Here is a 26372-nt window from a genome sequence, read left to right on the forward strand (position 1 = left end):
AGTGTGTGCTCCTGCAAGCCCCTTTCATCCCCCATGGTGCTCCGGGCCTCCCTCGTTAACAGTTGCAGTAAATGCAAAGCACACAAAAAGGTGGCTGTGAAGCATGAACATGGTGTTTGTCAAGTGTATGGCGAAAAGCCAACATGTGATCATGGTGCAGTTTTAAAGGTTTTTTATTCTTTTAAACCTAAACCTGGAATGCCTAATCATGGGTCATTCCAAACTAGGCGTATTGAATAATCACAGTTGGGATTAGAGCCAAAATACATAAAATTACACACAGGTTTCTGTTAGGCATTTCTTTTTCTGTCTACCAGTTTTTCCAAAAAAGGTATGTAAAAACAAACCATCTAAAAGAGAAAATGACACGTTTTTATTACTAAAGTGATCCTATACTTATTAAACAATTCTTCTTTTCTGTTTCTGAAAGCTTGAATTGATACCAGTTTTTCAGTCTTTTGCTGGTGTCAGTAGCAGAAACAAGCATTGGTAATGCCAATAGTTTTGGCGTCTGTAGTTGTTTATTACACTTTACACTTAGCATGGAGGGAAGGATTCAGGAATAACAGCACAGGGAGAAATAAATGACAGCATGGGAGGGAGGAATAAGAAATGAACGGCAACACGTGGGGGAGTAAAACAAACCAATTGATGAAAGATAGGAAAGAAACAGTACACAGGAGCATTGTGCTACATTTGAAGGAAGGAGTGATAGTGCAAAAGGGGGAGAGTGACAGTGCAAATGGGGGAAAGAGTGACAGTGCAAATGGGGGAGAAAGAATGACAGGACAAAGGGGGGAGTGACAGTGTAAGGGGAAAAGAGAAAAAGCAAAAGGGGAAGGAGTGACAGAGCAAGAGGGGGAGTAGCGACAGCACAAGGGGAAGGAGTGACAGCACAAGAGGGGAAGCAGCAAGCCAGCAACAGTGCCAGGGGAAAAGAGCGAAAGCAAAAGGGGAAGGAGTGACAGAGCAACGGGGAGTAGTGACAGCACAAGGGGAAGGAGTGACAGCGCAAGGGGAAGGAGTGAAAGTGCAGAGGGATGGGGCGATAGCACAAGGGGGAGGAAGTGACAGCAAAAGGGGGAAGAAAGGACAGCGCAAGAATGGAGGAAGTAGCAGCACAGGGGGAAGAAGCAGCAGCACAAGGGGGAAGGAGCGACAGCACCTGGGGGCAGCGCAAGGATAGAGGGAAAGCACATGGGGACAGAGCAACAGGGCATGGGGGAAGGAGTGACAGTGCAAGTGGAAGTAGCAGCAGTGCAAATGGGAAGAAACTGAAGCGCAAGGGGGAGGAAAGACAGCACAAGTGAGGGCAGAGGGACAGCACAAGGGGGCAGAAGGGACAGCACAAGGGGGCAGAAGGGACAGCATAAGGTGGAAAGGAGGAACAGCGCAAGTGAATAGTACATCTGTTGTTTGTATGTGTAATTGGAGCCTTTGGTCGTAGTTGTCCTATATTGTAGTTTTGATCTCAATGGGGCTCATTTTCATTTCAGCATAGCATAGGCAAAATGCATGAAAGCCTTGCATTTTTCTTATGCTACACCCCATGTTCAGTCGGGTGCATGGCAAAGGGAAGGCGTAGAATGAAATTTGCATTTCCGCCACTTTCCTTCCTCTCTACCATCCAAATGCCCTAGTATTTGCACCAGCATGCATTTTCATGCCGGTGCAATTTCTGGAGATTGCTCTGGGGACCGCTGGCTGTAAGCCCTTGTGTACTTATATGGCCTCTGTTCTATCTTCCCTACGCATCCTTTAATCTAGACTAGACGGGCCAGATTCTTAGAAATGAACAAAAATGAAAAATGTGTTAATTTCAGGAAACGCAGGCCACCTTACTCTCAAAGGTGACCTGCGCATGCCAGGGGTCTTGCTAGCCCCCCTGAATAGATTAGTGTTGGGAGTGTGCATTTCTATCCTTGCTTGAAGGATAGACATGCAAATTGGAGAACCTCTGCTCTCCCTCTTCAAATAGAATGCATGAAAGTATCAGAAACAAACCACTCATGGCTTGCGCCTTCCTAGAGCAGCGTCATGTCTTTGATTTTTGCGCATTTCAAAGCGCCGCCCATTTGTGGATTTGGGATGTGAATTGAAATGCCCCCTTATTTGCACAAAACCACCACTTACTTGTGCAAATGCAGAAAGCGATTGACAAAGGGCATTTGAAGGTGCACATCTAAGATGCACACATTCCGATGCCCTTTGTGGCTTGGGGTGGCACACCTCATACACCTCATCACTTGTGCCAAAAAAGGTTTGAGAATCAGGCCTTTCAGATTTAAGATCCTGCATTGAAAGCATAGGATTTCAAGTGTCATTATATATTAATTTATTGTTATTTTATTTTGTGCCCTCTGCAAAATACCCACCCAGTGGCACACCAAGAAGAAAAGGGGGGCAGTAAGAAGGGATACATCCAAGAGGAGAGGAGTCAAGGCTACAACCCTAGACCCTTTAAAGCCCATGGAGCACTCCATATCCGGAAAGGGCTAAGGGGACAGATGATGAGCGGGAAAGTGCTGGAAGGATGGTTCGGAGAGTACCGAGTCAGTTCTATGGAGGCAATTCTAGGGTACCGACAGAGGGGAGGGCTCTGCCAAAGTGGCCCTAAACATTACCTTTCACCAAACTGCAAGGGAGGGAGTATCTCAATGTCACTTCACATGGGGTGGCATGAATCCAAGTACTTCTCTGGACAGTCTTTCTTCTATTTCTACCATTCTCTTGATGCATCACCAGAAGAGGTGATCACCTCCCATTATCTTACACTGATCACAGCTCCTAGAGTAAGCATTGCCATCATATTTAGTACAAATAAATACCACAGCAAACACTGCAACTGGAAAGGTTCTGCATGCAACCAAAAGCACCAAGTGTGTTAGTCCAAGAGAGGGTGAGATGCCGTGCACTGGTGAAGGTTTCAGTACCTCTATGGGGGGCTTCTTAATTTTGGAAGCATTAGGTCGGAGTGCCTGCTCCATGAGCGAGCCCTCCTCATCAGTAGGTCCATCTGAGTGCACTAATGCTTTCCCTTCACTGTCCGCTGCACGTGATGGTTCAGACTCGCCAGTGACTACCTCAACAACTTCAAGTTGTTCATTGAAAATCTACATGATGGAGACAAAGGTTAATATCAGTGCGGCAATAGCCTTGTTGGTGAGCAACAGGCAGAGGAACAGCATGCTTCTGCCAGGCAAGACAGGTCCGTGCAATGTGGCCATTAACTACTGGATGTGTGTAGCCAGGGATGGACTGTGAACCAAAAGAGGCCCTGGAAATAATGTATCAAGTTACCACATATTACACATTTCCAGCTAGACCAACCCATTCCCTACGAGAAAATGTGGAAATAAAATAGGTTACCACACAAAAGAGGCCCCGAGTGCAGAGGCCTACTGGGAAATCTCCAGCGTTCCCTATAGGCCAGTCCACCCTTGTGTGTAGGCCACTCTACCAGGCTGCTTTTGCGAGTGATGCAGCTGTGCATGGCATACCACACTGGCGCTGCAACAAGATCGCCTGATCTTCTACAAAGAACTAAAGACCACCCTATTTGCCCCACAGCCTTTTCCCCTCACAGAGGATTAGAATTCTGCCTTTAGGTCCAGCTGTGAAAGTGTTCCTAAACTTTCCGCTCACTGGGACCTTGTCTATTTGTGCCTTTCCTAATCTGATCTCAGTGCCCTGAAACAGATGTTAGGCAGTGTGTAGCACCTCACAGATCACAAATAAGTAAATGTGTCATCACATATATAAGCACATAAGGTCAATAGGCTGATTATCTTAATGAGTTATTTCTTGTGGTTTCCATTCTCTATGTTTGTCCTTGTTTTTCTGTGATGTTTGATTGTGTTTTTGTTTTGCCAATAAAAACCCAGAACATTTAACATGGAACAATACAAAAATAAAAAATAAAACTGCAATATACCAGTCCTGTTCTGTTCTAACACATTGGGCCCAATTTTCATAACCTTTTCCCCAACTTCCAAAGTTCATCTGATGGCGCGCATCAATGATGTGCACAGTTTTCCACCTTTTCTACTACAGTGCTTCCCATTTTCATAAATGGGATTTGCTTTTAAATGTGCAGAAAACAAAAATAATTACCTGCATCAGATTGGAACCAGTTCAGGGGAATGAGCACTGTGCAATGCATGTTTTAATTGCAAGTGTAGCAGTATGAAATTGTGCTGTCCCATGTGCCTTTCTACCCCTCAGGCAGGGATAGAAAGGCTTTTTTCCCCCTTTTCTTGACATTTCACTGTCCAATGTGCTCCCAAAACCGACTTATTGTGTTTGGAGCCAGTCATACATTTGTGTTGGTAGCGCGCTCGAGCCACTAATGCATGAAAAGATGCGATACAGAGCATCTTTTGTGCCGGCGCACAGTCACCCAGAAATGTTCAAGTTACCTTTGTAAATAAGGTGGCCTACACACTTAAATTCACAGAACAAAAAAAAGTCCATCCGCATCAATGTTTTACTGTCTGGATTTTTAGAGAATGGAGCCAGGGACGCCATTTGGGCGTCGCCAGTGGTCTCCCTTGCTACCCCTAAAAAAAGGAAAGAAAAAAAATACTCTTTTTTTTTTTAATTGATGCTCCTGGGCTGTGGCTAGTGCCATGTGGCTCTTTGCTTTGGAGAGGCTGGCTTTCTTGTTCAGGCATCTTAATAAAACAGGGGGTTTAAGCAGTGACCCTAAATAAGAGAGAACAGCAATAACAAATAATTTGTCTTTCTGGAATTATATACAATAATTTCTAGACTCATTAAAGGTTTATTCCAGGCACACTTCAGGGGGCGAGTCACTGATTTAGTCAGTTCTTAAACACCTCTGATTCACAATGTAGACAGAAACTTCCAAAAAATTATTTAGAGTAGAATAAGCATCCATTTTGGACGATGTATTTTGCTTTTCGCAAGTTGTAGTTATAGCATGTTTTTTTCTGCCATTGTCTCTGTTATAATCATTGCAAGACGTTCCATCTCGTTGTCCTCGACAAGATCCTTGTTCCTAAAAGCTTGTGTACAGTATAGAGATGTTTAACCATAACACATAAAGTGGCCCTTGATTACATTGTGCCATAATTAATGCTTTGTTGTATGTATCTATCCGACTCCAACTCCCTCAGGGTCGGTCGCTTCTCCAAGCAACGAGGTGGTGGTAGATCTCTTTCTTCGGCTGGGGCCTCCCTCTGGAACAGCCTCATTGCCTCTCTGAAACTTGAGGAGAACCATCTCTGATTCCGGAAGCACCTCAAGACCTTCCTCTTTGCTTCTGATTTCTCTCCTCCTCTCCCCTGCTGATTGCCTGGCTGAAACTGAAGCTGAACTGATTACTTGGCTACACTCTGATCTCGTGCCCAGGACCCCTCCCCGCCAGTTGCAGACCTGTACTGCCCCCCTGGCAACCCTTGCACTAGGGGGCTGTTTCTGTATCCCTACAGCCCCCTTCCAGCACTTGACACCTGATGTCTGCACTTACCCCTGCACTTGCCACCAGCTGGCTGCACTGTTATTTATTGTTTCATTTATTCTTACTATTATCCTATGTACTGCACTGCCCCCTCCCCCTGCACTTTTCATCCTCCCCCCTCCCCTGCACTTGCGCAATCTCAATGTCACCTGGCCTAGTAAGATCGTTGTCTCTGTCTTTCCTCTGTCCCCACTCCCTTGCCTCGTCCGCCTTGAAACACTTGTGTATAGGCGCGTTATAAATGCCATATCATATCCTATCTTAATGACATGCTGTTCAGGATGTTTGCTTACATGTATGAGGTAACGAGTGCCCAGAGTACGGGAAGACCTGTGAGTGCACTGGTTTCCTTGCACTACTCTAAATGTGTTAATGTACAGTTATGAACCCTTCCAATGGTATGTATTTTGCTGAACCTCTGAAACCTGAAAAGTAGATCTACACAGGCTTGACATGTGGCCAACTTTGCACCAGTCCTGCAGATCAACTGACCTGCTGTTAAATCTCTGCTGCGATGGGTGTGTGTGATCTGCAAGTTGCAAGTTTGAATCCCGGCAAGGCCAACTCAGCCTTTCATCCTGCTGAGGTTGATAAATGAGTACCAAAACAGGTTGGGTGATATTGGGCCTCATTACGAGTCAGGCGTTAAGGGTTTTACGGCGCCGTAAACGGCGCCGACCCTTAACGCCTGATTATAAGGTCCCTTTGCGGGATGGTGATTTTAACGCCTGCTTTTTGCAGGCGTTAAAAACCATGCCGCAAAGGGAACTTGGTGCTAAGTACGGTGCCGCAATTTGCGGCAACGTACATAGCGCCTTCCCCATTCCCATTATGCCCTATGGGGCAAAAATGGGAATGGGGAAGGGCCATGGCAGAAGGGGGAATTACCACTCCGCCAACCTCGGAATGGGGTGGTAATTCCCCATTCCGCCATGGCGGAGTCGGAGAGTTACCGGCATGGACCATGGTGCTATTAGCACCATGGTCCATCCGCCAGGGTCGTAATGAGGCCCATTGTATGTATACTTGTTCTATATAAAACGCTTTAGCGTAAGTGCTATATAACAACACATCAGTATCATTTGGCCTTGGACGTCTGCTTGCATTCACAGTAATTTGGCAATATGGGCCTGTACACACTGATGATAACGATACATATAGTGATCCATTCTTGTATGAAATGTATATCACATTACAGTGATATCGTAACCATATTTTTTGTAGTGCACTTAGGATCAATGCTATGTGATTCCACTTCCTGTTTTGTCATAGGGGTGAAAGGTCGTGTTCCATCGCTTCCCGTGATGTCACTTTGGGGTGGGGTCAAATTACATCACTTCCTGTGATGTCATCAGCGGTCAAGGGTCATTATGATGCCACTCTCGCTACCCCTGGGATTTTGGAGAAATGACGTCGCTGAATGGAGCCCAGTAGGAGTCACCTCACCCCTACTCAGCTTATCGCTACCCTTTTACTACTTTGGCAAATTAACTATTTACAGGGGTACCACTTGTACCGTGACCCCTGGCTTAATTATTCCCGAAAGATAATGTTCTGGCTCAACACTCTTTCCCTTTCATCCACCCTTTGGATATTTATTTCCAAATTCGACTATTCTGTTTTTGGAAATTTGAGAATGTGTGTTTTATACATTTCTTGAGAATTCTTTTTCATTCATTTTTGAGTAATCACTGTACCGTACATTATATAATTCATAGAATAAGAATATTTCTAAAAGCATGCATGTCAACATTTCAGGCTTCATGGCAGTGTGTGCGTGTGTGTATGGGGGAGGGATATGTGTGGATGCGTTTGCTTGCTTGTCAGGGTGGGATTTGAAAATAGGAGGCCTGGTCCTAGGCCTTGAGATGCCAGAGACTTTGAAAAAAGTTCTGATGGCATAAAGCTTGAGTGACTGCTATGCTTTTCAGTGGCAAATCGTGCAAGTGTGTGTGATTTAGGGAGATCTGTGAGTGGCTGAAACGTGGGGTGAAGTCAAGGGATCAATCGCGATGCCATGCCTATGGGCAGTACAGTAGTAAATCCATCCCAGAGATGGGACAATTAACAAAGGCCCACATGAAAGCGCGGAGCCTGTCTGTGCCAGAGACCTTCATTGCTCCTGCTTCCTGTCTCCCCATGGGTATCCCGCTCCCTCCGATGAGCGAGGGCTGCCTCAGTGGGTCTTCTCTGCAATCAAAGGAGACTGTGCTCCTCACAAAGATGCCCACCGCCATCCACCTTCTCCAGTCTGGCCCTGATGCCCCTCTTCAAGCTCTGCCTGCGCCCGCACCGGATTGGTTGGCATGCGCAGAAACACACGCATCTTCACAGAGCCTGCAGGCTCTGTCAGCTGGGATCACCAACAAAGGCCCACAGGAAAGGCCGGAGCCTGTCTGTGCTTGTCTGGCCCTTCCAGGACACCCACGCACACTCCCCTGGAATTGAAGATCTCTACCTACACTGGAGCTGCTTTCTACTAACAAAGATGATAGATTTGTGAAACCCGCAGTTCAAACTGACTTCTTCAATCCCCCACAAGGTAAGGCTAATTCAGCTTCTTGAGTTAGTCCTACCTGCCTGATCTTTTGTTGTAATATGTTGTATAGGTGCGCCATCCCACACCTCATGCCATTTCTACCACCTGCATGCACTGTGTCTTCGCGGCCAAGTGCCATCCAGCCATACACCAGCCCTCTCAAATGGCCCTCTACCAAGACCTCCTTTGCCCCACACCATGGACGAGCATGCCCCACTCGTAACTAAGATACCCAAACCGTACGAGCCGACCAACATCTTGTTCACTGATTAGCTTTTCTCCCTCTGTAGAAGCGAAAGAGCGCTGGAATAGCTATGCAGGAAGCCTCCCGCCCCCGCTAACCGTGATAACCTTACCAACGCCACTAGGATCTACAAAAAAGCAGTAGTCACCTGTAAAGACAACTCCTTTAATTCTAGAATCTCTAATGCCAGCTCTAGTTTAAAGGAACTCTTTTCTATCTTGAGAGTGATAGAAAGTCCATTCCCAACCAGCACCCCTTCTAGGGCTGACAAAATCTGGTGCGCCACTATGTAAACCACTCTTGCCAACAAAATTGACACGCTTCGTGAAAACATTTCTGTAAAAAAAGTACAACTTGCAGACAAACTCCTGCTTCCAGGTGACATGGCAACCCCAGCCCTACCCAAACATCCCACGCCCCCTCCATTTACCCTCTCCCAAATCTCTCAAACGAAGGTGTTGGAAACCATCCAAACTCTGAAACCTTACAACTGTAAAAGTGATAGTTGCCCTGCCATATAGTTTAGCTCTGCTCTACCAGTCTAACCCCCATCCTCACAGAATTTGGAAATGCCTCTTTCTCATCCAGTGTAGTAGCATCCAGTATCCCAAAGAAGCCTGGGTTTGACCGCTCCTCAAGAAACCATCACTGGACCTTACACTCCCCACGAACTACCAGCCCATTATCACTGTCCTCTTCCTATTTCAAATACTGGACCTCAATGCCTACTGCCAAGTCCAACTGTTCCTTGAACACCATCACTTGTTAGGAGCAAGAAAATCTGGTTTCCGCCCAAAAGCCAGAACGGAAACCAGGTTGATGGACCTTAAAATCCAACTAGACAGCATTTGTGACTCGGGTAACCTCGCTATTCTTCTGCTTCTGGACCTTTCTGCAGAATTCAATCTAGTAGACCATGACACCCTTGCCAACACCTCAGACAACACTTTCATTTTTCCGCAGAGGCTACCACTTGGGTCAACTTCTTCCTAAGTGAGCGCACTTCAAGAGTCTCCATCGGTGACACAGCAGTCAACCCTATCACGGTCCTCCTTGGTGTTCCCCAAGGCTCCTGTTGATCACTGACCCTGTATAACTTTTACACTAGGCCCCTCTCGATCTTCTAGACTACCGTTGCACAACTTACATTAAGTTCGCTGACGACAACCAAATTCTCATCCCCATCCCAGGTAATTACACCAGCGATACTGTTGCTATAAAAAGGGTGTAGCATCATTCAAAATGGGATGGCCACTCACAATCTCTACCTTAACAATGGCAAAACAGAGCTGCTCATTGTGGGCAAATGAGACCTGGACCTAGCATTTTCTGCCTTCTCCATTGACGGCTCTGCCTTCCCGTTCAAAATCCTGGGTGTATACATGGATGCCGAACTATCCATTACGAGACATTTCAACGCATTGGCTTAATCCACCATCCACACCTACAAGCTTATCACCCTGAGTAGACAATTCCTGTCAATGAGCAATTTCCTTACACTTGCATGAGCTCTAATAATTAGCAAATCCGATTGCTGCAATGCGCTTCTCATGGGCTCTTCTCCAACGAATTTGACCAAACTCCAACTTCTTCAAAATAAGGCCCTGCGTGCAGCATTGGGCCTACAACGATCCGCCAAATGTCAGCAACCAGGAGAGAATCTCACTACCCATCAAAGCCTGCATTGACTTCAAAACTTTGATTATGGCACACCGCCAGTGGTCGAAGTGAGCAGGAACGGTTGGGAGCAGTGTTCCACTACTTTTATTTTTTACTGTTAACAGCTCCACTACTTTTTTGCAACCATTTTCACCATTCCCGTACTGTTCATTGTGAAGTTAAAGCACATTTCACTATTTTACCACCGCATAGCATTTACAGCTAAAGTGAAATCCGTTTCAACTCAATTGGCTTTCAACCAGCATGACTGCAACCCTTGAAAAATGTGCTGCACGTTGCTCCCTTCCTTCCTACCCCGTTGCCTACAGGAGTCACAGTTCCACTACTTTTTTGGTACACTTCTATCACTGCACAGCGCTGTATCTACAAAGAAGCCCCCCTCTACCTCAACAACTCCATTGCCCAGAAACATTACGTACGCCCCCTTCCTTTCCTCCACCAGTCTCAACTTGCTCAACCTGTGCTTCTAAAACAACAGAGCAAGAGCTGTAAGCTTCTGTGTCACAGCGCCCTCTCTCTGGAACTCCCTACTACCGGACATTAGAAACAAGCAATCCTACCCAATGGTCAAACCACTTGTGAACACCTGGCCTGTCCACAAATATGACTAGAGGCTAGGGCTTTACCACAGCCGTTCTACAAATATGACTATCCTTTATTGGTCTAATTTCTGCTCCTTCAGCTTTCTCTCCACTGTACATACGCTGTGATACCCTCAGGTCTGTGCGTTACACAAATAAATAAATATTCTCCTGCTCTGAAATAGGTTTTTGTAGATCTACATGCCACAAGCCGAAAGTGTGCTTTGAAAAGAATAGAAAGTAGACACAAAATGTGAGAAAGTACACACACATAAAAACTCACACAATGGTAATACAATAATATAACCATAGGACAGGGGTTTGTAACCTTTGGCTCTCCAAATGTTTTAGACCACAACTACCATCAGCCCTCGCCAGCATAGTCAATGAGGGCGTCATAGTCCAAATATCTGGAGAACTGCAGTTTGCAGACCCCTGCCACAGGACGTCAGACTTTGTGAATTGCTAAATTTTGGTGAGAGGCTTGTTGTCTGAGGCACTAGTGTGCTACCATGTGAGGGCCATAATTCCAGACTGGCATGCCCCTTGTCATGAATTAGTGCAGAGGGCATCACACTTGATAGACTATAAGTAAAACGTGCTCCTAGAATGGAGACCTTGGGCCGCTGTATAGCGTCCTCTTCACCTTGGAGGCATAATTATGCCCTTGTGCTCTCTATGGATAAAAGGGGAAAGCTGTTTCCAAGCCAAGACCCTTTGACCAAACGCAAGTGTCAGCCTTACTTTCAATAAGGAGGCTACGAGGCAACATAGATCCAAACAAGGTGAAGTTCTGGAAGTCATAATGGCATGGCGGGCACTCAGCCAAAGGACGGCCACAATGCCTACCCAAACGAGGCTTTAGAGCTAAAACAGTTGTGCCCAGCATTGGCGCAACTATGTTAGGGGAGGTCTGTGTGTTGACATAGCTGCACAATTTAGAAATGCATTTAGTGGATGCTTGGGGGTGTCTTTGATAAACCACCCAGGGATGTGAAGGTTCGATCGTGGAATAGTGGCGAGTAGAGGGTTTGAGGTTATTTTTGGATGGTTTTTAAGGATGGGGTGAGTCTCAAGCAGAGTGGTAGAGAATTCCAGGAGAACAGCGAGAGAAGGCTTTCTTCTTTGTTTTTTGTGTGTCTTTAGAGTTTCAAGGAACATTACATTTGAACTGCGGGTGATACATGTTTGTGCGGTGGGGTGAAGTTTCTCTCTTACTTAGTCAGGTTTGGTGGTGCTGAGGGGTTTGAATAGGTCTCATCCTTTTAGTGTGTGCATGCCCGGGAGGGTCAGAGGGGGGCAGTATTTGTAGTTCTGCTGGGGTGATATGGCCAAATTTGGACTGGTCTGAGATCAAGAGTGCTGATGCGTGTAGGGCCTGTTGTAGGGTGGCAAGGGTGTTTTTGGGGAGGCCCATTAGTCTGGACCTATTCAGTTTGCATCAATGTGTAAAAACTCGAGTGCTTGTAGAGTGGAACGCGAGCTATTTGGTTGGAGGAATGACTTCATCCTTCTAGTAGCAAGCAGTCTGGGATTCATTATTTGAAGGACAGGTCTGGGGTTACATAAAAAGAGTAGCTAATTCGGGAGAAGCATCAAGGTTCACCTTTGGGAGCCATTTTTGTTTCAGAGTCTGTCACTTGCCCCCACAGACCAGGAGAATTCTACTTTTATTGGATTCAAGTTGAGGTAAGCTGTGGACATCAAGGTCTGCATGGCAACTAAGACAGGCAATGCCATTGGTTGTTGGCCCTTTGAGAGGAAGTACTGTGCTTGGCATGCTGATGCAGAGCGACCTTAGGCCTAGACATGAGGCCTCCCAAGAGTTCCATGGGGCCACAAGGGACACTGCAGCTAACAGGAAGGGGAGGGATCTTTATGAAGCCCATTTCTATTTATTGATGGGTGCTTGCGGGAAAGAAAGTAAATCAATGAAGACAGTGCCAGTGTGGCAGGCTGGGAAGGAAATACATGCCCAATGAGCAATGCTTCATACTACTGCTCCCCAGATGATGGCCCAGCTGTATTCCAGTCCCCCAATCAACTAATCACTAAAGCTTTGAAAGAATGAAAGTGATTATCAGACGTTAGAGGTACACATGTCGCAATTATGTTCCCAGACATGGGGCAAATTAACCTATATGTACACACACACATTGGATGCCATTCTTTTTTAATTCAAGTTCTGTGCCATTTGCTGTCAAGCCCTCAGGCATAGGTCCCTTAACACAAGCAAACTGGGCATTAGCGCATGCGCCTCGAATCAACTTCAAAGCACTACATGCAGCCAGAAGCGTGCACTGGACTGCCGCCAGCTCGGGCACAGAAAGAGCTAGGGGATCCCTTTAGAAAAACAACAAACAAAATGCTTCACACTGTGGGTTACCAGCGACGCACACAGTCGCCATTGTACACACCTCAGTTGCAGTTAGTTGATGAAACCAAGTCAACGGGATGTTAATATGTTTAGAACTGTGCTTTGCGAACAGACACATATAACTCTAAAACAGTAAAACACTTCATGCAAATGGGTGCCACTTACACCGGAATGCCGCCATAGTTACATACAGAAAAGAGGGAAAAAACAGAGAATAGCGATTAGAGAAAATAAACTCTACAGAATAAAATGTTCTTCGCATTCTTTTGGAGTAGTAGTATCTGTCTTAAAATGAATACATTCTTTTTGCAAATAGCATTTGCCTTGCACTTCGTCTGTCACAAAATCCTCATCTCTTAGTGCTTTGGTTTCGTGTCACTATACATTAATCCCATGTATGATGAGCATAGATGGTACATGGAACAATTCCCTTAAGAAGTACATCATCTAAGAAAGTGCTGCTGTTCGTGTCTTGAGAAATGCTACCTGCTGTCACTCAAGTCAAGTCTATCTCAGCCCTTTGTGTACCATTATTATGTGTTTTTGCTATGACGGTGTATCTAACGAGATGACGATGTAGTTAAGATCAAATCAAGTTGCATTGAGTTTTTCCCAAAATATTGCTAATTTGCTAATAACATTTGACTCACTGAACTGATGAATTTAAGTTTTCAGAATAATAATCTGGCAGGGGACCCACCAAACTAGAAATCTTGGAGAAAATGTGTTAAACAATTCAAACGTTATTAAGAAAATGAAAAAAACTTGGCGGCCTACTCCCATCCATTTTGCCATTGAGAAAAAGTTGCATCCATTGAAAACCAGTAGAACAAAAGCCGCTCGACCGATTTGCACCAGCTAAGAAGCAAGCTAGGCACAAAGCATCACAGATAATCCTTTTTTGGCTTGGTGTAAATCCACTCAGCACTTTTAAAAAAATTCAACAGAGAAGGGGGTGTCTATATCTCCCTTTGTACAGTGCATCAGTGAGGATTTTCAGAAATGTTAATCCGCCATTTTTTTCCACGATGTGAGAAAGTACTGCAGGAATCCAGTGGAAAACGGAAAAAAAGAAGATCACAAAATAGGATTTGAAGGGCAACAGGGTGGTTTTCACATTAGGGTGGAAGTGAGGTGGGGGACAGAGGACAACATGTGTAGTGGTAGAGTTATGGGTGGGCTGTAGAGTCAATTTTGTGGAAGAATGTTTTCATCTTACTGAGGGGAATCCCGAGGGATATGTGGAGGATTTTAGCAGAAACGTTACAAGGCGCGCAAGAAAAAAAGTGCATCACACAAACCGGTGGATGAAAAGGGGTATTAGGAGAGTTTCAGGGAGGATTTACAGAAGGTGGGGGAAATAGGGAGACCAAGAAAGTAGGAGCATAGCAATGAGTTGGGCTGTGGGGATGGTGAAGACTTTTAAATTATCAAGTTTTTTCCAATTCCTGTGATAATCAGAAATTATGCATTACTGTGGGAATGATGATCGGTAATGATTACAGTGGTAATACAAGGCAGCATCGAGGTGACACCAGTATGATCCATCAGGAATTTGAAGGGGGCAAACTACTGTAGAAATGAAAGCAGGGTGAACAGAAAAGGGAGCATGGTCCAATGGTCTGTGACCCATACACTTGTAGTTGTGTTGGTGTGACAGGGACAGGCCCCATTGTCGGTGGGTTCATTTACAAGTTAGGGAGGTATGGCCCTGTGCTAGTCTTTTTGCCTAATTGTTGAACATGGACAGTGGACATGCCATGCCATGACTGGCGGGATCGGGCTAGTTACCAGGCAGGGGATATGGGCCTTGGCCGTAGGCCAGAGCCAAGTACAGGGGCTGGAGGCCATTGCCAGTGGGCCACTGTCTTTTTAAATAATAATTGGTTAAACATGGCCTGTGGTCCTAGGCCAGTCGGCCCCAGAGAAGATACAGCTTAAGTAAATCAGTCAAATAAGTTTAGTAAAGACACAAGTGAAGATGATAATTCTTCCAAAAGAACATGAGTAATTTGTTCCTCCGTTTTGTTGATTCATTGCAACAAAACCAGGCAAGATCAGCGGGTGTGGGAAGTGATGAGCATCTTAACTTGGAGTTCACACAATGCTCTGCCCATTTGCCCATACATTAGATCACCGCCGGAATAAACATGCATTAATAAATAGCATCATGGGTGCCATCTGCCCGCAGGACTCTGAGTTAAAATTGTCCTTTCAAAATGATTTAAAAATCTTTTGGAGAAAAGAGTTTTGTAAAGTTTACAAAGAGTAGAAATAACAATCTTAAGATGCAAACACACACTCTATACCACTACAAATTTAACCATGAAAAAGGGCCCCGGTGCCTTGGGATGCCATCGACATTGTCACAGTAGGTACATCTTATTTTTCCTCAAAATAAAACCATGTAATTTTGTAGATCGGACACTTTTGGCAAGTGAAAATCAAAGCTGCAAAGTGGCCGTGCATGTGCCAGACCGTGCTTTTTAAACACGCCTTTGCATCGTGTGACCTATAGATTAGTTGTCCTCATAATTATGCTCCTACTCCTGGAATGTAAAGCAAGGTGTCACTTCAATGGTCCACTTGCCAGCCATCACCACTGTGAAAAGACTTTTGCTTTGCTAATACACTGCTACTCACACCTTTATTTCATATAAATTCAGCACTTTGACGGGATCCATCAACAAATGCCAATTTCCCTTTGTGCACCGGAGAACACTGATGTGTGCTTGTACCATGGCATCCTAGCCTGTTTCTATTGCACAGGGTCGCTTTTATTTCTTCTACAAACTCTCCCTGGGCTTTTTTTCCTGTGGCATGCACATTTCTCCTCTTCCTCCTACTGTTGCCTACCGTATCAGACATCTAGCTTCCTACCTCTCCCACTTACACTCCAATCACCTCTCTTTCCCCATCACTTCCCACCTGTTCCTTCATGTTTGCCACTCATAGCTCTTCTTGACAAAAAAAATCATTTTTCTGCTTGGTCAACCATCCTTAAATCTTCTGGTGTTTGGTTCCTTTACGTTTCACTAGTATAGTAATTCCAAAGCAAACAGGTTTTCTCTTGTCAAGGCATGACTGCAATGGGGAAATCTGGCATGTCCACTGATGGCAGGTATTTCACTGTTTTTTTAGACATTTCTCCAATTATTACAATGTTTATATTGTTCCTCTGCTGGAGAGTGAACGCTGGCTCTAAGTATCATGTGCCATCCATTGCAGTCAAAAACCTTCAACTGATACTGGGCAATTTGATGTGTCTATACAATTTCTCCTTTTCTCTTCTGCTAAGAATGCTGTGCTTCAGTTTACATAAAATATATTCCCAGAGTTCAGTTGGGGCTGAAAGCAGCAATTTAAGCCCATCACTGACAGATGTCGTGATACTTGAATCCACACTTTGTTACTAGTGCTTGTGGCTCCTGCTTATAGGTGTGTCCTTGCTATATGAACATGGAGACCATATTGGTTTACCCCACAGAGCATCATAAAGAATGCACCCTGTTCTCTGTTTTCTTGGTATGTGTCCATTAAAGATACAGACTAGACATGCTGGAGCCAGTCCAGTAGTATGCTCCCACACTGAGGTAATGCATCTAATGTACATGCACCCGAAAGTTATACCTTTGATTGCGTCTCATGCAGGGAACAGGGGAATATTGGGCTACTTTATAATATGTGTGTCTTTTACAGGTATCCAGTAATTTTTTCGAAGCCCAAAGTTTCGAATGTAAATGCTGAGAATGAATCTTTTCGAAAAGCAACTTTTTCGAAAAGACATTTTTCTGAAATAAATTCGAATATGGTATCTAAATGAAGGTAGGTATTAGTGCAGGGCTGGGGCCAGGGTTAGGGTTAGGGTTGGGTTAGTTTAAGGGTTACATTGGGGGGTTAAATTAGGGTTGGGGCTAGGGTTAGGGTTTGGCGTTAGGGTTGGGGCTAGGGTTAGTTTAAGTGTTAAAATATGGTTGGGGTTGGGGGTTGGGGCTTGGGTTAGTTTAGGGGTTAAATTTGGGTTAGGGTTAGGGTTGGGGCTAGGGTTAGGGCTTAGGGTTAGGGTTGGGGTTGGGGTTAGGGTTGGGGCTAGGGTTAATTTAAGTGTTAAAATAGGGTCACGGTTGGGTTTGGGTTCGTTTAAGGGTTACATTGTGATTAGGGTTAGGGTTGGGGCCAGAGCTAGGGTTTAGGGTTAGGATTGGGGATTGGGTTAGGGTTGGGGGGTGGAGGGGTGGCGTGGGGGTTTGGGAGGAACCCCCCAATATACACAAAAACTTTAAAACGTAACAAGGGGCTGGCCAGTGCTGAAATTTCAGCACTGCACAGCTCCATGTAACGTTTTAAAGTTACATAAAAAGCATTGAAATGCAACTTTTAACATGCAAAAGTGCATTTCTATTGAAACCATTCCACGTCTATTGTCGACGGATTGGTTTCGATAGAAATGCACTTCTGCATGTTAAATATAGCTTGTCAAAGCTTTTGTTTTCGAAACTTTTGTTTCGAGGCCTTAGTGATTCGAAAATGTAGTTTCGAAACAATCACTATAAATCGCTGTTACATTGTTATTTGCACCAAAAGGCTGTTAAAAACAAGCATTGGCACAGCCAACTGTTTTAACTACTGGCTTGGTATTAGAAAAGCATTTTTGAGGCACTGCTATCATATCCCAAAAATTTTTTACTCACACTATTTGCCATCTATTGCCATCTTATGACTATGCAGCATCATTATGGCAATGCATGGTATCAGCAAGCAAATGCCAGTCTCTGCTTTTTTCCTTTCCCCAACCATTCCATAGCAATTGGCTAAGGTAGTCAGGTGTCTCTGTTCTTGTGTCTGCAGCCTTGTCTTACTGCCAAACCTTGCTCTACTGGTTTTAATCTGTAGACATCCTACACAGGAACAACATGGTAATGCTTTTAGGGCCTGTTGGTGCTTTACTGGAGGGATATATCTGTGGTTTTACTGATATTGTCGCCCCGTTTTTTGATATGGCCTGCTCCTAGAGGGTACAGTGCTTGGGGCCTAAGTCCTTTGTTTGTTTCTGATTTTTTCCTCCCCTCTGCTGTCTATCTCTTAAGCGCTGGTTCTAGGGAAGCCACTGCCCGGGCAGCCAGGTTAAGGGCAGTGGCAAAGGGTGACCCCTGTTGGCTTTCAGCCCCAGCCTTGCCCATAGTGCCACCACAGTTTGGGCAGATAAATCTCATAAAGGTACGCTTAAAGTGTCCCCTGCATTCCTAGCACATAACTTGTCTGAATCTGCTCTCTGTGTGCATCTGTACCAGTAAATCTGTTTGGATCCTGATATCTATGCCTTAATACCTTAGCACACAGCAAGAGCAATGTATATGCTAGCGACACATGTGCATGGCTAATTACACTGCAGCCCACATCTGGCACACACCTTGGTCTGGCTCACTGTGTTTTTCGCCTATATACTTCACACATAGCCTTTTCAGATTTACTTGTGTATGCACACCACAACTGTTGAGCTTGTAATATCTGCAGATGAAGACCTGGCACTATGTTGTATAAAATCATTGTGTTAGCCTACACAACAATTTTTAATTGGCATTGCTAAGTATACTGCTGACCCCATAACACATTCTCTTTTGTCTGAAATCTTAGCAAAACATCTTTGACTGACCCATTGTGTTAAACCGCATGACTAGCAAATATCTAGACTTAATCTTTATGTTTTAGTATCCACCACATCTGTATAACTCACTAAACTACTGACCCCATAACAAAGCTGGATTGGCCCTCTTTTGCCTGAAATTCCACCAATTATGTTGTGTTTAGAGTAGCAATTATTTAGACTGATTCTGTCTAGCAATCATCATACCTCTGACCCCATAACACATAGCTAGACAGACTGTTTTTTGCCTGGAATTCTCAGCCTGCATGGCTAGCAATTGTCTAGACTAAATCTGTGCTTACCATCCAATACATCTGCACAGCTAATGCATGCTGCATTCATACATAATATATAAGATGCTAATCATTGAGTTAAACATCAGAATTTCACTTCTCACCATACTGCTCATTGCATACGTGACACATAGCTAAATTTCACTCTTTGTAATTGCCTGCATACCAAGCACATAACCCCATAAACTATGCTGGTGTGCACATACACACAGCATGCAGCTACTTTTCGATATTACACTTTTATGACTTTTTATACTAGAACGATCCATGTCTATCACTGGTCCACATTTTTAATCTCTGTGAAATCTATCACCAAGAGCAAGGAAGTGACACACCCTCGCCCCCCCCACTAGAATCCTCCTCATCGCTCAAATAACTCCTCACTTGCATCCTTACACCTCCCACAGTCCTACAGACAACCTTGTAGGTCTAGTATACTTCACAGATTCAGACCCTTTTCATCTTCTATCAACAACCATGCTGTCACTGTATGCAAAGCACAATTTAGGGAATGCCTATATGGCTAACCTTCCCAGTCGATACCAACCACAAACAACATAGATATTTTCATATGGACACACAGGTAATGGTTACTTCCGATCTGCATCCATAAACACCAAAGGTTTCTGCTTCTGGCGTCCCACTATCCGACTAACACACTCTGCCCTCCTTTCTAACAGAGCCATGCGCAGCGAGGCCCACATTATTGGCAGAAGAGTGCAATATGTTAGGACAGTTTTTCTGAAGTCCAACTAAGGGCTTAATAAAACCATACAACTGAGACAGTACACAACTCTACGTTAGTATAAGGCTGTACCACCTGAGTATTTGGTAGTGTAGACAGAGCAGCCAGGCTTCTCTTAGGAGGGAGAAAGGGTTGTAGGTAACTACCAAGAACCTGAATCATACAAATGGGTCAACAGACACACTTACACCCAGAAGTGTTTTACAAAATAAAGGTTCATTATAAATAAAAATAGACCAAGGTAAAACTTGGTGGGTAAGTACTGTGTCATAGAGTCATGAACACAATATAAACACATTGCACAATGCTTAAGTGTTAGGCAGAAACCTGTGCAGTTCCCTTAGGGAACACTGCAAAAGATTTAAGACTACAGGTGTTGGCATTAAATCCACTTGGTAGCAGTCTGTACCACCCAGATTTACCTGGTAGCTGTGGCTGAGCAGTCAGACTTCCCTCAAGAAGAGTTAGGCAGTATGCAAAGTATACTCAATAGGCACTCAGATACAATAATACAAGCAAACACTGACCAGAGCTTTGGTATCAAAGTATATAATTATTTATTTAAAAACACACAGTTGAAACACTCAGCACTCTTATTGTAAAATATTCTAAGCACAGTTACTATTATGATATATACACCCCTTTTTCCCTATTAGATAAATCACAGTAAAACACCACTTATTTTCATACAGAGGTGAGCGCTTAACTAGATTGCACTCTAATAAGTTTGTGAGAAAGGGAGGGAAAAAGACAGAATATGAAGAGGTACACCACTCTATGATTCAGGAACACTGTTAGCAAGGCAGAGAGCAAAAAGTCACCGGTGAGCCAAAGTCCAAAGGCTGGGCCCACTCTTAGAGGAAGCAGAGCACAAAGGTGCCCAAGATCACACAGTTACACTAGGCTTAGAAAGTCTTGCAGAGGATTCAAAAAGAGTTTAGAGAGGCTTAGAAAAGTTTAGCCAAGGTGTCCCAGGCTAACCCAGGTTCGAAAGCCAGGGGCTAAATCTACCTCGTACAGTCGGCAGCAAGGGAAGCCAGACGGGACACGGTACCTTAAGTGGGAAGGATCCTCCAGCGGTGGCAGTTGTTCCTGGTAGTGGGTGCAAGTTGTGCCGTCGTCCAGGGGAAGAGAAGATCTCGACTTGGAAGAAAGATGAAGGTCGTTGCACTACCAGGGAAGAAACCAACCGCAGAGTTTTCCGGTTAAAGGTGGTACCTTGGTTTGGCGGTCGTGGTAAAACGTGGTATCCCGGTTGCCGGGGTTCTTGGCACGGGCAAGGCGGCCACGAGGTACGTCGGGAAAGTGAAAAGACGGTGAAACTGGTTATCCCCACCAGTCAAAGGAAGAAGACTCTCCGGCGGGAGATCTCCTCTGTCGTTGGGAAAAGTGGTGAGGCAGTCCAGCAGGGCTCCACCGGTGGTGGTGTCGTGGCAGGTCGGCTCAGCTTCTCCCTCATCAGATTCTTAGGTCCTGTGGCGACTTCTGAAGTTCCAGTCCCCAAAGCCCTGCTTTTATGCAACAAAACCCCATTCACTCAGCCTAGCTGTCACTCAAACATGCTAAGTGGTGAGCCGGCCGGCTCACCACTTGGGCCAATCAGGATGGAGTGCGACTTGAGTTGCCTAGGCAACTCAGTCCAGGGTGCCTAAATTCCCCTCCACCCCTCCTAAGTACCCCAGACAGAGTGGCACCACTTTGGAGGGCTTCTGTGGAGAAGCCCGCCAAAAAGTGGAACAAAGGGCTCGCTTGGGTTGGAGTCACAGAAGACAACACAAACGCTATTTTAGAATCAAGTTTTGGCAAAAAATACCAACCGGAGAATTAATATTAATTAAATAAACCGGCGGTATGTTCGAGGCTACCGTAAATAATTAAATAAAGATAGTAGCCTAAAACAATGGGTAATCCCATAGGAAAATATTCGCGGTTGAATATAAAAAGTAGTATCCACTGCCACCAGCCAAAACTCGATCAGGGGGGACGGAGACGTGCCCCCTCGACTAACAGACCCTGGGGCAATCGAATTGCCCCAGCCAGTACGTCCACAATATGATGGTTTGTACTGGTTCTGTTCAGAATTTAAGACTAGTAAAGTCAATGGTGACTTTACATGCCCTGGGAGACAGTAGTCAGTCCCAGGGTATGGAGTCTATACTGGGGGGTCACCAAGACACCCCTGTGTCACTGCACTGAGGGTGCTGTGTAACACACATCACAAAAACACATGAAACCCTATGTTGTAAAATACCCCATAGCCCATTAAACACTTCTAGATTCAAAGAAACACACTCAAATCATGTCCAAGAGTGAGGGTAAAAGAGTCTCACTCTTGGCAGGAGAAAAAATAAACCCCAAAAATCCAGCAAAGCTGCTGGGGGACTCACTAGGTTAGGAAATTCAGCCTAAACAGAGAATTCTCCCTAACACTCGCCCCCCCCAGACTAAGGGACAGGAGGATTTAATCCACTCCTGGATGAACCTCATACCTCTAGTCGATGACATACATCCTAGAGAGTCCATCAGCATTTTGATGGTGACACCCTGACCTGTGCTCAATGGTGAAATCAAACCCTTGCAGGCAGATTGACCATCTCAATAGTTTTGGATTTTCCCCCTTCATTTGCATTAACCATCTCAAGGGTTGGTGGTCAGTCTGAATGACAAAAGTAGAACCATACAAGTATGGCCTAAATTTCTTCAGTGCCCACACAATAGCAAAGCATTATCTTTCTATTGTTGCCCACCTTGTCTCAGGATCCTTCAGCTTACGGCTGATGAAGCAAATGGGGTGCTCCCTACCCTTCTCATCCAGTTGGCTTAGAACTGCACCTATACCTACATTGGAAGCATCGGTTTGTACAATGAAAGTTTGGTGGTAGTCAGGAGCTCTCAATACTGAAGCTTGGCAAAGAGCTTTCTTCAGTTTTTCAAAGGCCTGATTGCACTCCTCATTCCATTTGACCTTTTTAGGGAATTCTGGAGAGGAGATTACATTCAGTGGAGAAGCTATGGTCCCATAGTTCTCAATGAAATTCCTGTAGTACCCAGTGAGGCCTAGGAAGGCTCTCACTTGGGTTTGAGTAGTAGGTGTTGTCCAATTTTGCACAGCTTCAATCTTGCTGAGCAAAGGCCTTATTTCTCCACCTCCTACCTCATGCCCAAGGTAGACCACCTTACTTTGACCTATCTGGCATTTACTTGCCTTGATAGTCAAATTGGCCTGTCCAAGAGCCTGCAAAACATGTCCTAGTTGGTTCACATGATCCTCCCAGGAGTGGCTGAAGACTGCAATGTCATCTAAGTATGCCATGCAGAAGTCCTCCATCCCAGCTAGAACTTGGTTCACCATCCTTTGGAATGTAGCAGGTGCATTTTTTAATCCAAAAGTCATGACCTTAAATTGGTACAAACCAACTGGGGTGGAAAATGCAGTTTTCTCCTTGGCAGGGTCTTTCAAGGCTATTTGCCAATAGCCTGACGTAAGGTCAAATGTGCTGAGGTACTTGGCTGCACCAAGTTTATCCACCAACTCATCTGTCCTGGGTAAACGAGTGGGCATCAGTCTTGGTGACTGCATTAAGAGCTCTATAGTCCACACAGAATCTCAAGTCTTTGGATCCTGCCTTTGGTACTAACACAACTGGGCTAGACCATGGACTAGTAGAGGGTTATATTACCCCGAGATCAAGCATCTTCTTGACCTCCCCCTTGATATGGGTTCTCACATTTTCTGACATTCGGTATCCTCTGCTTTTGACTGGCAGACAGTCACCAGTGAGTATCTCGTGCTGTCCCCAAGGGGTCAAGCCTGGTGAGAGTGAGAACAAGGAGGCAAACTGATTTAACATAGATTTGCACTCCTCTTGTTGCTCAGGTGTCAGATCTGAAGAGAGATTGACTCCTTCAATTTTTTCATCTAAAGGTACACCTCTGAGGAGATCAGGGAGAGACTCACTCTCTTCTTCCTCTGCTGCTGAACCTAGAAGCAAGGCTCCTACTTCAGGTCTGGAGATGTACGCTTTCAGTCGGTTGGTGTGGAAGACTCTAGGAGCTTCCCTGGGTCTGCCCAGATCCACCAGATAGTTGACCTCTCCAAGTTTTCCCACAACTTTGAAGGGTCCCATCCATTTGTCTTGCAAGACCCTCTGCCTTGTTGGGAGCATAACAAGAACTAGCTGGTCTTGAGTGAACTCAACCATGTTAGCCTTTTGATCATGCCAATGCTTGACCAAAGCTTGTCCAGCTTTCAGGTTATCACTAGCTTCTGCCATGATGTGTGACATTCTCCTTCGGAGACCTATCACATAGTCAGTCACTCTGACTGGCTTGAGGGGAGGAGCGCCTTCCAACCCCTCCTTAATCAGGGCCAATGGACCTCTGACCGGATGGCCATAGAGAAGTTCAAAGGGAGAATAACCTACCCCCTCCTGAGGGACTTCTCTATAAGCAAAGAGAAGGCATGGCAGTAGAAAGTCCCACTTTCTTTTCAGAGGTTCCTCTAAAGCACCTATCATGCTCTTCATGGTTCTGTTAAATCTTTCCACCAGCCCATTGGTTTGGGGGTGGTAGGCGGTTGAGAACTTGTAAGTAACTCCACAGGTTTTCCACATGGATTTCATGTAGTGGGACATAGAGTTTGACCCCCTGTCGGATATTACTTCCTTAGGAAACCCAACCCTGGTAAAAATACCAAGGAGGGCCTTAGCCACAGCCGGAGCTGTAACAGTTCTCATAGGTATTGCCTCAGGGTATCTAGTAGCATGGTCTACTACAACAAGGATAAACCTGTTGCCTGAGGAGGTAGGGGGATCAAGGGGACCAACAATGTCAATCCCTACCCTCTCAAATGGGATTCCCACAACTGGGAGAGGCACTAATGATGCCACATTCTTGGCGCCAACCTTACCAGAAGTTTGTAAGGTATGGCAGCTCTTGCAGAACTTATCTACTTCGGCCCCCATTTTTGGCCAGTAGAAGTAGAGTGAGCGCCTTTCCTTGGTCTTCTTGAAACTCAAGTGACCAGCCAAAGGAATCTCGTGGGCTAAGTGCAAGAACTGTTGTCTGTTTTCTTGAGGCACTACAAGGCGTTTGTAGTCTCCAGGTTCAGACTCAGTTGGTTCACTGTAGAAGAGGCCATCTTCCCAGTGCAACCTATACTTCCCAGGCTCTTGCCCATCAGCCTGAGCAGCTGCCTGTTGGCGGAGACCCTCCAGAGTTGGACATTCTCTTTGTCCCTTACGGAAAGCTGCCCTGCTGGGTCCACCTTCTGCCAGTAAAGACTGCAGCTCAGGATGGTCCTCAAGGTCTAGATCTCCAATAAGTTCTTGGCCTCCCACTAGCTCTTCTTCAGAGTCTAGTTCAACCATACAGGGTTGTACCTCCCTCTCAGCCTCAGTTGGAGGTGGAGTTGCAGGTGTAACTGTTGGAAGCACTGAGTGCTTGCTGCTGACTTCTTCCTAGGAGTCTTGGGTTGCCCCTTTGCTCCTGATCTGGTAGTTACTGCAGTGAGTTGCTCCAGTGGTAAAGGAGTGATCTCTGTCATCATCTCCTGAGATAACCCTCTCAGGGTTTTCTCTCTTGCATGTTTTGTGAGCTCCTGTAACCTTTTACTAGGTGGTCTGGGGGTATGTGACACAACTCCAAGAGCTTTTAGGTCATTACCCAACAGAACCCTACCTGGCACTTCACATTGTACACTGACAGGTATTTTTACAGCCCTGTCATTACACTGGATGAGAACTGGTAACTGGGGACACATCTGCACAGGCCCTCCAGCTAACTTGGTGAGGCATTTGGGTGCCTTAGCAACATCCTCTGCCTTGAAAAATGATTCATCCACCACAGTTATGCTGGCCCCAGTGTCTCTAATGGCAGGAGTCTCCTGACCATTTACCTGGACACTGTCTTTATAATACTCTTTAGTATTATCTGGGATAGAATTATACACATCTAAATTCTGTTGTTCCCACAACCCCAGAGAGACTAGAGAAACACTGGCTGAGACTCCAATGGGTTCATCAGCCAGCAGTAGAAAGTTTCCACTTGCCATTGGGACTTCCTCTTCTGGAGCGAAGGCTAAGGAGGCAAGTTGGATCCCTGAAGGTTTACCCTTGCATCTGGGATCTCCTTTCACATGGTCAGTAGAGCCACAAACAAAGCATTTTCCAAATGCCTTCTGGAATGGAGGCTTGTTCTGACCTCCCTCTGGTTTGGCACCAGAGGAGACACTATTCTGCTGTGGTTTCCCTGGTGGCTTACCCTTCTGGTTTTGTTTGGGGCCCTCTTTGGAATTTGCAGTATTAGAATTCTCTTTGGAGTCCTTTTTAGGCTGTTTCCCCTCATCATTTTTCTGAGTTACCCCAGAATCCTTGTGAGTGGCCCTGTTGGCAACCCACAAGTCAGCAGCCTTAGCTAGCTTTTGGGAATCTAATTCCTTTGAATCAGCCAAGTGCTGTCTGAGCTCAGGAGAGCAGGTATCATAAACTGACGCCAACATAAAAATATTCTTCATACCTTCATAAGTGTTCACTTTGTAACCCTTAATCCATCCCTCTAGGTTTTTCAACCCTTCACTCACCCAGGTAGCCCAATGGGTACCATCATGCTTTTGGAGGGTTCTAAACCTCTTAAGATACTGGGAAGGGGTCTTCCCAAACCTAGCTATCAAAGCTAGTTTTACACATTCATACGCTTTCCTATCCTCCTCCCCCAACTCCATTACCACATCAGTTGCAACAGGGGGAAGCCTAGAGAACAACCAGGTGAGTAAGTCATTTCCTGTGAT

At 45.3% G+C, this 26372-nt stretch overlaps 1 protein-coding gene across 4 annotated transcripts in view; it reads right to left on the reverse strand.

Moving 5' to 3' along the window:
- REEP1 (receptor accessory protein 1) overlaps nucleotides 1-26372 on the reverse strand; it is a 560779-nt gene that overhangs the window by 67808 nt on the left and 466599 nt on the right. For 2 of the 4 annotated variants that reach the window (XM_069632177.1, XM_069632178.1), the window contains one exon: nucleotides 2934-3091. The exons of the other annotated variants lie outside the window; for them this stretch is intronic. In XM_069632177.1, the coding sequence (XP_069488278.1) occupies nucleotides 2934-3091 (158 nt within the window). The remainder of the gene's footprint in view (nucleotides 1-2933; nucleotides 3092-26372) is intronic. 4 annotated transcript variants of the gene reach the window in all.

The sequence above is a fragment of the Ambystoma mexicanum genome, chromosome 6q, assembly GCF_040938575.1.
Source record: "Ambystoma mexicanum isolate Mex_15411 chromosome 6q, UKY_AmexF1_1, whole genome shotgun sequence".
Taxonomy (NCBI): Eukaryota; Metazoa; Chordata; class Amphibia; order Caudata; family Ambystomatidae; genus Ambystoma; species Ambystoma mexicanum.